Consider the following 11,921-nt stretch of genomic DNA (forward strand, 5'->3'; position numbering starts at 1 on the left):
TGCACCCATGCTTAAGAGTTATGAGGTTTTGCTAAAAGTAATTCAAAGTATTTAGAGTTATTTTTCGTGTGATTCCAAAAAAAAAATGAACTTAGCAACATATATAAATGAAGCATTTCTTTCTTTATTTTAGATTCTTATCCATGATATGTATCTCTAAAGTTTAACATACTTCTCATCAAGCGATAAAATTGTTAAATTATTAACTTGATATTCTTTGAAGAAGACTTTGTTACCATTTTAAGTAGAGTTGTTGAGATTGTTTTATGCAATACAACTGAAATTAGGATCATTGATGCTCATTTGCTCATTATTTGCTTGGGAATATTTTGCACAAATTTGGCAATTTTTACCAGCTTCCAATTGTTCATTGGTTGGACGGTTGGACCAGTATACACTAAGATTATTTTATCCTGAATCAGAAGTTGCTAGCATGCAATTACAAACATGCTTTGAAATGTTACTTTGCTTTCCTCTTTTGCTGACAAAATTTTCATGTTTTTTAAGGATACCCCACATGTCAACACAGTTGCTGCTGTTCTGAGGTGTCTTTCTAGTGTCCCCAGATTGCCCAAGCTTGATTGGGGAGCAGTTATCAGGCGTTGTATGAAATACGTGGCTCATATTTCTGAGTTCTTACCCCAGGAAACATCTTCTGTGAAGAGTAGCTTGCGCAAAGAATGTGTGCTTTTCTCACTAGCTCATGGGAATAAAATTGATCCGCTACTTTCTTTCCTTGATGAATTGACTAGTTTGTTTAGGTTCAGGACGCTTGATCTCATTACACAGTCCTGTCTTCTCTTTCATCTATTGAACCTGACAAGAATATTCTCCAGTTCAAGAACTAAAGTGTTACTGGAAGACATTTCTGAGTTCCTGTCATCTCAAATTTCTTCATACCGAAACTATAATGTGAGGCAGAAAAGGTTTTTGCTGCTCTCCTGCTGGAAAGGACTCTCAAATTGTTTTGATGAAGATTCTCTTGATACTTCTGAATACCTTTTTGGGATGGAGAAGTGCATGGAGATTCTTTTTGCATCGTTGCCTGCTCAACCAACTGCCTTTTCAGAACTTGAATTGATGCCCACCCTGGAATGGAATGAAGCAATTGTATGCTTGGGCAAGGCTAAAAAAGCTTGGTTGTTGGATCTATTACAGGTACATTTTCTTACTGGATGCTATTATATTTTTGTGTTTTCCTTGTGGAATTCAGCCTTCATTTAAAGTTACTTCCAGTCACTAATTGGGAATTTTCATGCTCCAGATATCTACTGTCACTCTAGTCCCAAGAGATGATTATTTTGGAGTAATGCTTAAGAAGATGCTAGCGATAACTGAGCTTGTAAAACTTGGATCCCTTCCATTGACTGAGCTTGCAAAGCTAAAGTCTTACATGTTAAACACCCGATCACAAGGTTAGAGGAAATCATCTGGTTTTATTTTTTGTAAATGATCATTCTTATTTCTGTGTTCATGAATGAGTTGATTTGAAAGAATTGCAAGACCATTGCTCAACTCTGGATATTCACAGGCATGTGGAAGTTGTTTGTTGAAATTACGGCAGTGCTGCAGGATGTAGAAGGAAGTATCAAGAGACAATGGGTCGTTAGTGTTCTGGAAATAAGCTGTATAACAAAATATCCATCAACGGTATGTCAAGTTTTTATTTGTACAGTTAGTTTTCTGACATTATTGCTGTAAAAGTACGGTATGTCAAGTTTTTATTTTTTTATTGCATCCATTGCATTTACATGGAGTTTTAGAAGAGTTTATTTGCTTCAATATTATATTATGTGATGCATATCTAGAAGATAGGTTGAAGCGCCATTTAAATTATATCTTTTCTTAATATTTTGGGTGGTTATTATAGAGAATATTTAGTTGTTATTTATCTTTTATTGTGATAGATTCAGTTTAGAGATTAGTTTATTATTTGATTTTAGAATATTCTAGAGTTTATATTGTCTATATAAAGGGTTTTAGGTTGTAAACTTTTCACCAGATAATTGAATTTGAGTTATAGTTTGATCAATTCGTATGAGTTGTTTTTTCGCAAGAGAATTGTATATTTTATTTCGCCGAGAAGGCTACCAACTTTAGTTGTTATTAAACCTTGGTTAGGAATAATAACTCCATATCCTTGTTACAAATTGATCTTGCTTAGATTTAATTGTTCCATATTCTTTACATTTAGTCCCTCTATCCTAAAACCGTGCAAAGTCTAAACTAAAATCCATCTAAGGTCGGAATTTTAGTGGAAACCATTAAAAATCTGCATCATTATGCATGTGGGCAATTGGATGATTAATTTATTTTTGTAAAAGTACATTGTGGATAATGAAAGAGATTGCATGTGTGGAGAGTAAAGACCATGAAAGAGAAAGAAATGATAAGATATTTAAGTGGGGTTTTAGGGAAGAGAGAGAATAATAATATATGGTATATATAAAGTTACCAAATATAAAAGTTATGAATTTAAAAAAAAAAACACCCAAAAGTAGCAAGTGATGCATTTAGAAAAACGAAGGAAATACTCCCTCCGTCCCCAATTGATAGTCACTTATGCCATTTTTAGGCACCCAAAATGTTAGTCACATTTGCTTTTTTCAAGTACCATTAATATATATTTTTTTACCAAAATTCTCTAACATTTGCAAAAATATTTGTGCAAATTTAACTTTTTCAATGTAAATTTTACTTTCCCATGTACTTTAATTACTTTCTCTCCCTATTTTTTTGCATATCTAATGTAAATTTACTTTTTCAATGTACTTTCTTTAATTCCCGTGATTTTCTTCAAAAATGACTATCAATCGGGGACGGAGGGAGTAGTAATTACAGTTGAAGTATTTTATTTATGTACATATTGTTAACCGAATATGCATGTATTTTCCATTCAGGTCAAGATAAATCACTATAAATACGTAGATTAAGAAAATTTGGAAAATGTTAGGTGGGTTTGAGAAAAAGGTAGGTCTTTAATGGGGTAAGTATTGTCATAAAATAGGAGTAAAATAGTAAAGAGAGTTTGCCAAAAACTGGAATAAAGTAGAAGTGCGTAGTGATTAAAAACAAAAAGGGTGGTAATATGTATTTCATGTGTGCGTGTGTGTGCATAATTTTGTTTCCTAGCAGAAAATATGTTTGCACATTTAGTTTAATAAAAGTGAACATTAGATCAATCTCATTTCCCGGTCATTTTAGTTGACTATATATGTGGATCTATAAAAGACTATAATTTACTAAAACTACACGCTCGTGAGAGATTGTTATGTACAACCGGGTGCACCGTACCCCCATAAGTATTTTGTTTACATTTTGATGATTCTTTATTAATCATCAAAATGAAGAACAAAAACTAACCCAAGGTTAGTTGGGTGTACAATGCTTCCGGGTGTATATCACAAATTCCATCTATTTGTCATGCAATATTCATGGAATAGGAACCTAAATGTATTAGAGAAAGTATTGGTGTATTATATTCTTTCCAAAATATTGTTTTATGCTTAGTTTTTCTTAATAATTTTTATATTTTTTTATTTGATAATTGCTCACTAGATATTATTCCATATACTTTTTTATTTTTTATTTTTTATTTTCTCATGTCTTTAGTTGGCCATTTAAAGAAGTAACCAAGGTAAAGAGATTCATAGTAATAATTATTATAAATGGCATTAGTTAGAGCCCAATATCTGGGACATTTGATAGAGTCTAAAAAGGTGGATGGGTGTAAGATTTAGTAAGAGAGGAAAGGTGCAAGTATTGTAGGGTGTGGGGTGAGAGAAGTGATGGATAAGGATATATGTCAAAATGGAATAAAGTGAAGTAAATTAACATCCATAAACGAAAATTGAGTTATACAAAAACATATACTTCTGCGGAAGTTTCAATTTAGATGCATCACTTTCCAATTTAGTTAATTAATTACTTCTATCTTTCTCCTATCACATGGGCCCTCTAAATACCCTTTAATAATCCCAACTATTGCCGATTTACTTCTAATAAACCCAATTAAGGCTATGTTACTTGGACTCGGGAACGGGTATTGGACACGAACACATGTCCAAGTATCCGATTTGGCAATTTTCAAAATTTTAGGACACGAGGACACTGTCCGAAATTTGGACACGGGTGCGGTGGTACGTTATTTTTATTAACAAATAAATCATACAGTATGTAAAATTATGTTAATAAATGTACTAACAAATTATGTTAATAAGTGTACTAACAAGTCCTTAAATAAAACAATAACAAAGTGGAGAATGAGGTGTGAGTGGGCCCAAAGAAGTAGATACGAATAAAGGAGAAAATTTCTCCTATCCCTCACGTGATATGATAATTTTTTTGTTTTTTAAAAGATCTTGTGACCCACCTTCCCCCTATTCCTCCCTTCTCCTTCCTTTTTTCTTTCACTTTCTTTGTAAAACATAGCTATGTCCGCCATTTATAATTTCTACTCATAGTTCTCTAAAATCATGGCATAGAATTTCAAATTTCAAGAGGGTTGGCAAGGTAGGATTTAGTATGGTTTTTTCTTGTATTTTCTTATATTAAAAAAAAATCAGAATCTTCTCCTCCACTCTCTTCTCTGAGATGAAGTGTCCGAGTGCAAAGTGGAGAATCTGACACGAATTTTGTGTTAGTATCCGTGTCGTGTCATGTCGACACGCACACTCGGCGATATTGGCCGAGTCCGATTAACATAGAATTAAGGTTTATTTTTTAACAATCCTACTATTGGGTCAGTTTGCCTCCAATGGTCCAAACTGGTCAACGACGGGTCAATGACCTAACAGGTGACCATGACACGTGTCAACACGTGATTGGTCCAAATTTTTAAAAAAAAAACCCCAAAATCCCAGCAGCCCAATCAACCACCTTACCACCACTGGTGCCAAACCCTACCCTCCACCAAAACCGGCCGGTCATCCCCTCTAACCACCAAAACCGCCGGCCGCCCCTCTACCACCCATTTAACCCACCCCCGACCTCCGAAAAAACCACCAACTTAACCCACCCCGACCCCAAAATAATGATTGGACAGCCTTCGTCGCCGTTATTTTTGGCAATGCATCCCGATCCCCCCTAACTTCATCGGCTAGGACTCCTCTCTCGGCTGAAACTTGCGCTAGCTATCCTCTTTCGTTGCCGCCGCCGTGAAGGATTTGTAGCCAGATTTAATTTGGACAACGATCTGTTTCCTGGCTTGTGGCCCAATCTATTTCAGTGGGTGGCTGACTGGCTGCCACTTATCCTTCGTCCACAGCCGATCCTTTGTCCACCGCCTCTCCTTCGTCCGATGACTTGGGTTTGGTGATTTGGTTAGGGAGAGAGAGAGAGAGTTTGAAGAAGAGATAGAATCAATTAAAGAATTAGGTGGGAAACGAGACAGTGTGTTAAGGAGGAGAGAGAATCAATTAAGGAGAGGAGGACGCCAGTCGGTGGTTCGGGGGTTGATTAGGGGTGTAGATAGGGCTCCGGCGAAGTTAGGGGGTGGGGAAAGGGTGGCTTGATTTTTTCAAAAATAAAAAATTATGTTTTATGTTTAAATTTCTTAATTTTGAACCATTCAAGTGTTGACACATGTCATTTAAAAAACCAAAAAAAAAAAAAAAATACCCTTTCAGTAGGTTATCGTTTTTGAAATTATTGGAGGCAAACTGACCCAATAGTTAGGATTATTGAGAAATAAACCTTAGTTGGGAATATTAGAAGTAAATCGGTAATAGATGGGATTGTTAAAGTGTATTTTCCTTATTTTTTTTTTCTCTATCTCTCTCGACTCCAAAATTGGCTAGGGCTACACAATTACAAAAGTGATGCAATTAAAAGAAACGGAGAAAGTATTAACTTAATGAAGCCTAATGCATTTGGAAAATATCTTGGATATCAATTTTTGATTATAACCAAATCTTAAGTCCTATGATGCCAAGATCTTTCTTGCAATAATGGGTTCTTGGTTTTTTTTTTTGGAACCTTTTTTTTGAGAAGTGGGTATGGTATCACCATTGGAGGTAAAAAACAACTCATATTGTATTTCAATACTCAAACTTGAGTCTCACCATTGGAGATGGTCTTAGATGACTTTCATCATTTTGACTTGATTGTTAATTGATGTTGCTGAGAGAGCATTCTAATTTTAGCGGATTGTCAGATTCAGCTTTTGCAAGACTGGAAGATGCTTTAACTTGAAAATAAAGTAGCCAGCTTTTGTATATGCAAATCTCTTAGCTAGGTTGCTCATTGTCTCTTTGATCTAGTTTGACTAATTTGTCATTGTTGGGCCTTCAGGCACTGCAGTTTCTTGGTCTGATCTCTGGTTGCTTCTGCAAATACATGCCATTGTTCGTTCTAGATCCACAAGCTGTGCTAGCTGACCTACCAATCACTCTTTCGTCTCTTCTTTCAAGTATCAAGTGGAGAGGGGTTGCTGATGCTGCAGTTTCATGCCTCTGGACATTAACTGTGCGTATCTACAGCTGGGCTAAGACCGTTACATGCAATGATGGATCACTCAATTTGGATATCGACCCAAGTGAAGCTGAAATGTCAAACTTGCTAATGCAGGTGCTCTTGGATGCTTGCCATAATTTAAAAGAGTTTTTGCCTTTAAAAAATCAGCTTATGCTGGCAAACATGGTTATGTGCTGACATTTGCTTCTTTGAGTGATATGATTTGAACACCATGTTTATGGTTTTTATCATCAATGTAATTTCTTTTCTTCTCCCTTATCTTCCTTAACAATGTATTTGATCTTTTGAACTTGTAGCAATTCATTTTAAAATTGTCAAATGGCACAAAAAACAGGTGTAATCTCTGTACACTTCAGAATAGGTCAAGGATTTGAAGCCTGGTTAAAGAACTTTTTTCTTCTCTCTCTCTTTATTTTTGTGTGTGTGTGTGACTGTGTGTGTGTTTTGTTAGATTAAGTACGGAGTACTAAATATTTTATTTGGAATACGCTAGTTGAACCACAGAGTGCGCACAACTTAGTTTGTAAGTATGTATAATGAAATATTTTAGACACATGATTTTGTACTCAATTAAGTTTTTGAGAATTGATATATTATATGTAGATTTACTTATTGAATATGTTAAGAGATTAAATAAAAGTTGTGGTAAAAAAAATATAAATATGCAAGATCAGCATACAAATACGTTTTTACAATACAATTATTTTATTACATATGTATTGTGCATACATTAAAATTTGTTATAAGATTGTATTCCAATACAAATATGAAAAGCTTACATATTGAAGGAAAAACAGTTACACGTATAAAATTGAAATTTTAGAAAATAACACTGCAAAAATCTCACAATTTTGATTATAAAACTACCAATATATATATATATATATATATATATATATATATATATATATATATATATATATATATATATATATATATATATATATATAATGAGGATCATGTGAGAATCAAGTCCTATAATAGGAACTAGGAACTCATCGTGACCGTTGATCACTCTCAATCCGACGGCTTGTGTTTCACCCGTCTTTTTCAGTTTCATTAAGGGCATTTTGTTAATTTCGCCACTTGAATGACCTTTCTCATGTTCTTTTCGCAGCTCATTTGTTTCTCTCTCCTCTCTTTCACTTTCACTTTCTCTCTCTACTCTCAAATCTCTCCTTTTTTGCACTCTCAAATCAAGATTTTGTTCTTCACTGATCAACTATTTTCCTATGATTATTTGATTTTCGTCATTGTTTGAGGTAATTCTTTTTATTTACTACACTTTTTGTGATTTTGTGAATTCTTGAAGTTGTTTTTCGATCTTTATTGCTACTGTGACTAAATCTGGACAAGTAAGTTGTTTATTTTATGTTTTTAATTCTTTTTTATTCGATTAGGGTTTATGTTTTGTAGTTTTGATTGATTCGAGTTTATTGAAATTAGGGCTTTCGCTATTTTCCAGGGACCGAAAGTGATAGACATTTTGATTTTTTTTTTTAGGGAATACATTTTGATTATTAGATTGCTGAAGAATCATGTCGAATGATGATATAAAGGAGAAGGAGTTGGATCTTAGCTATCCTAAAGTGCTGCTGTCATCGTATAAAGTAATTTTTTGAATTTACGATTTATTTAGTTATTTTAAATTGGTTGATTCAATTGTTTTGATTAGAATTTTTGCTTGAATTGTATAGTACTACTATGTTGTTGTTGTGATTTCCCTGGTTGTATCCTAAGAATTTGTATAATACTACTATGTTGTTGTGGTTTCCCATAATTTACAATTTATTCAATTATTTTGTTAGATATTTGAGTTGTTTTCATTGAATCTTTAAGTGAATTTCAAGAGTTGAATCAGCCCAAAAAATGATCGGGTTGAGTGCTGCAGCTGCTGCCACGTCAAGGCTGCAACTACTGATGCTTCCCTGTAGGCCCTGCCAAGGCTGCAGCTGCTGCCTTGGAGGCCCTGCCAAGCCTGCAAGTACTTATCTAGCTTGCTGTTTTAATCCTATGGAAGAGAGTGAAACACATGTTGTCTTGCGACTTCAACACACAGGTTGTTGCTCAGCAAGGCCCTATTCAGATGAGAAGGTCAACATTGGCTCAAATCTTTCAATTATGAAATTCCTGCACATCTTCTGAGTTTTATTATTTAGTTTTATGAAATTCAAGGAGGAATTTTATTATTTAGTTTAATTTAATTTTGAGTTAGTCTTATTAACTTTTGAGTTAGTGGTAGTTACTTTTGAGTTGATGTTAGTGACTGAGTTTGGTATATAATTATGTGCATGGAATATTTAGTAGCATACTACACTTTTCACTATGGAGCAGGTGACTTCCAACCTACAAAGGCAACAAACCTTTGCCTAGCGTATGTTGCCTCTTACACTGATAGCGATACACACACACACGACAACCCAAAATTCAATGTGTTGCTTGCACTGCTATTTTAATCTTGAAACTGATTTGAGTAGATAACTTTGTTCTTCTTGGCTAACACCATCTAAATGCTAACCTAGTGCTTACACTATTGTCATGTCACAACGGATTGCACTTGTCAGATATGTGGGGCTTCGTGTGAATCTTTCATTCATGCCTTGTTCCAATGTCGGGATGCAAAATTGATTTGGGACTTGGGAGCATAGTAGTTATGTGGAGTTGTTGAATGATGCGCCTACAAGCTCCTTTGCTGAGTGTCTGTAGTGGCTTGCACATAAGGTGGAGAAAAAAGAACTAAGTTTGATGTGTGTTCTGACTTGGGTTGCTTGGTTTTGCAGGGATGAGAGTATTTACCAGGACCCTGTGACTAGTCATGTATGTCTAGCATTTAATTATACCAAGTTATTGCATTATTATGGTGAGTACTCTATGCAAGTATTATTCAAGCCTGTTGTGACAAATAAGGCTGCCCTGAATGCAAGTTGGTGTGCACCAGCAGCCGCGGTTATGAAAGTTAACACTGATACGCATCTCTCTACTGCTAATCAGGTTGGAATTGGAGTGCACCAGCAAGGCTGAAAAATGCAGAAGCAAGAACAGCAAGGTTAGGGCTCCTTGTAGCTCGTAGATTTGGTGTGCATCGAATAGCCGAATATAGTTGGAAGAAGATGCGATTTCTATAATTAAGCATTTCTTATTTACTTTTGAGTATATTTTATTTACATTTGTGATTTTTAGTATAAAAAATAAAATAAAAACCATCAATTGTGTTAACTAATTATTCTTATTCTATAATAGCCTAGTAGCTCAATGAGAAGAGCATTGTCAGTCACTACATGATATATTTTGCTATAAGGAGCAGTAGTTTATGTATTGTGTTTGATTGATGATATGTCCAATTTATATAGTGTTTTACCCCCGTCCCTTGGACATAATTAGTAGTGTTTTTGTCTCTTTAGAGCCACTTTTATTACTAATTTGTGTTTTCTAGTGTTTTTGTAGTTTTGCTTGAGTTTTGTAGGAAATTGCACAGTTGGAGCGTTTTCCGGTTTTTCATGAAGCAACTACGAGCATTAGGAGGACATGACCGTCTTTGAAGCCCAGGACTGGTTAAGAGCCGGTGTTTAAGGGCTCGGTATGTGATACTAGGGCATATGGATCGAGTATTCAAGACCGGAAGAGGAAATCTGGATTGGGCCGAAGAATTGAGCCCAATCGAAGTCCAAGCCTCGAAGAAGAGACCGGTCTGATCGGGCAAGCTTGCGCCCGATCGGGCGGGCGCGCATATGAGAGCATCAGCAAGAAGGCGCGCCTGATCGGGTGAGAGTAATTTCGATCGGGCGCGGCGAGCCAGGAAGGGCAAAGGAAGTTCGCCCGATCGGGCGCGTGTTTTTGGAAGACCTGATTGTCGAGATTTTTAGTTTTCAATTAGGAATTGTTTTAGGGATGTTTAAGTACGATTTTTTTACGTAATTGGGATTACCTTCTCTTTTAGATTTTCTCTCTCTACTTAGAATATTTTCTCTCTCTAAAATTCTCATATACTTTGTTCTTAACTCTATTCTTAATTCCAGATTTCTTTGGTAACAATTTCTCTTCTCTTAATCTTAGTTATTTATTTTATTCCTTTGATCATGTCGTGTTTATTACTTTGATTTGTTTAGATTTAATTATGTGTGAGTAGTTCTATTTCTAGGGTTTATGGGGATCCATAAATAATATGAAGGGCTAATTTATTGTAGTTAATTGTCAATGCTAGATTAATTTCCTATTGATTAATTTAATGTTCTATGACTAGATTTGCGCAGATCTTTTATGCATGAGTTTGACAACATTGATTCGAGATTCAAGAGATATGAATTAATGTTTAGGTCTAGTTTCAATAGGCAGGTTAATTTATAAATGGTTAGGTCGAGATTCGAGAGATGAGATTTAATACCGGTAAATTAATTGTGTGATTGTAATACGTAGCGAAATCCCTTTATGATCTGATTAATGTATGCATTGATGATTGATTATTATGTTTTACCCTGGAATATTATTTATTGGTGAACCTATGCCCTAGACCTTTTATATATTGTTTTCTCCTTATTCTATATCTTCGTAGTTTAGTTTATATCCAAATTTACCCACTGGTTACTTGATAATTTAGATTAACTTAGTTAATTAGGAATAGAAAGACCAGTTTCCCTGTGGATTCGACCCTACTTCTCTATCTATTATTAGTTAGTGGTTTTAAAAATTACTTTTGATTAGGTGATACGACTTTAGCCTGTAAAAAATTGGCCCCGTTGCCGGGGAAACGATTTTATTTTTATTTCTGATTTTTTTTATTTCGGTAGTCTAGGTTATTTCTTTTTGTCTCAGAGAACTTAGTTCTTTGAGGCAAGTCTCATATTTGCTTTTAGTTTTCTTTGTTTATGCCCAGGTGTTCCAGATCAGGTTACATCCCATTCAATCCTGAGATTGAACACGATCCTTCCATAGACAGAAGATTTTTTACAAGAAAATTCTGGCGGATTCTGGTGATACTAATAATCACCGAGATCCTCCAACTGATTCTAGCGATTCAGAGGCATCATCAGATCCAGAATCAGAGATGACGACTCCAAAGAAGCTTAGTCATTACTCACAACCAAAGCTTACAGATTTTCCACACCTTACTCCCACTCCAACTCTCGATGGGGTACAGTTTGAGATTAAACCCCAATTTATAACGATGATAGAAAGGAAGCAATTTAGTGGAGCTAAGGGTGAAGAACCAAATCTTCATATTGCAGACTATTGTCAATACTGTAATACCATCAGGCAAGCTGGGGTCACCACAAGACCAAATCAGGGAGATTCTCTTTCCTTTCTCTTTAACTGGAAAAGCGAAATTATGGTTTAATGGTTTAAATAGAACTGCACTTGGTATAACTGACTGGGAAACTCTTGTTTTAAATTTTTATAACAAATATTATCCTGCAGAGAGAACATCTGTACTACGGAGTGCAATTCAGAAC

General features: G+C 35.0%; 1 protein-coding gene and 1 long non-coding RNA gene across 6 annotated transcripts in view; both read left to right on the forward strand.

The window, feature by feature from the left end:
• Nucleotides 1–6,881, forward strand: part of LOC110684859 (protein RST1-like) — a 43,418-nt gene extending 36,537 nt beyond the window's left edge. Inside the window, 4 exon segments of the mRNA XM_021861304.1 lie at nt 508–1,158; nt 1,265–1,415; nt 1,532–1,650; nt 6,292–6,881. Of these exon segments, the coding sequence (XP_021716996.1) occupies nt 508–1,158; nt 1,265–1,415; nt 1,532–1,650; nt 6,292–6,651 (1,281 nt within the window). The 3' untranslated portion in view covers nt 6,652–6,881.
• Nucleotides 6,882–7,562: 681 nt separating this feature from the next.
• LOC110684860 lies at nt 7,563–10,404 on the forward strand. Of its 5 annotated transcripts, XR_002503860.1 has the most exons (5): nt 7,565–7,736; nt 7,978–8,084; nt 8,314–8,568; nt 9,255–9,334; nt 9,466–10,404. It is a non-coding gene; the product is annotated as an uncharacterized LOC110684860 (long non-coding RNA). The 5 variants fall into 5 exon arrangements; XR_002503859.1 differs by having other exon boundaries at nt 7,563–7,736; nt 8,314–9,334; XR_002503862.1 differs by having other exon boundaries at nt 7,563–7,736; nt 8,325–9,334.
• Nucleotides 10,405–11,921: the final 1,517 nt, after the last annotated feature.

Source organism: Chenopodium quinoa, unplaced genomic scaffold, assembly GCF_001683475.1.
Source record: "Chenopodium quinoa cultivar QQ74 unplaced genomic scaffold, ASM168347v1, whole genome shotgun sequence".
Taxonomy (NCBI): Eukaryota; Viridiplantae; Streptophyta; class Magnoliopsida; order Caryophyllales; family Amaranthaceae; genus Chenopodium; species Chenopodium quinoa.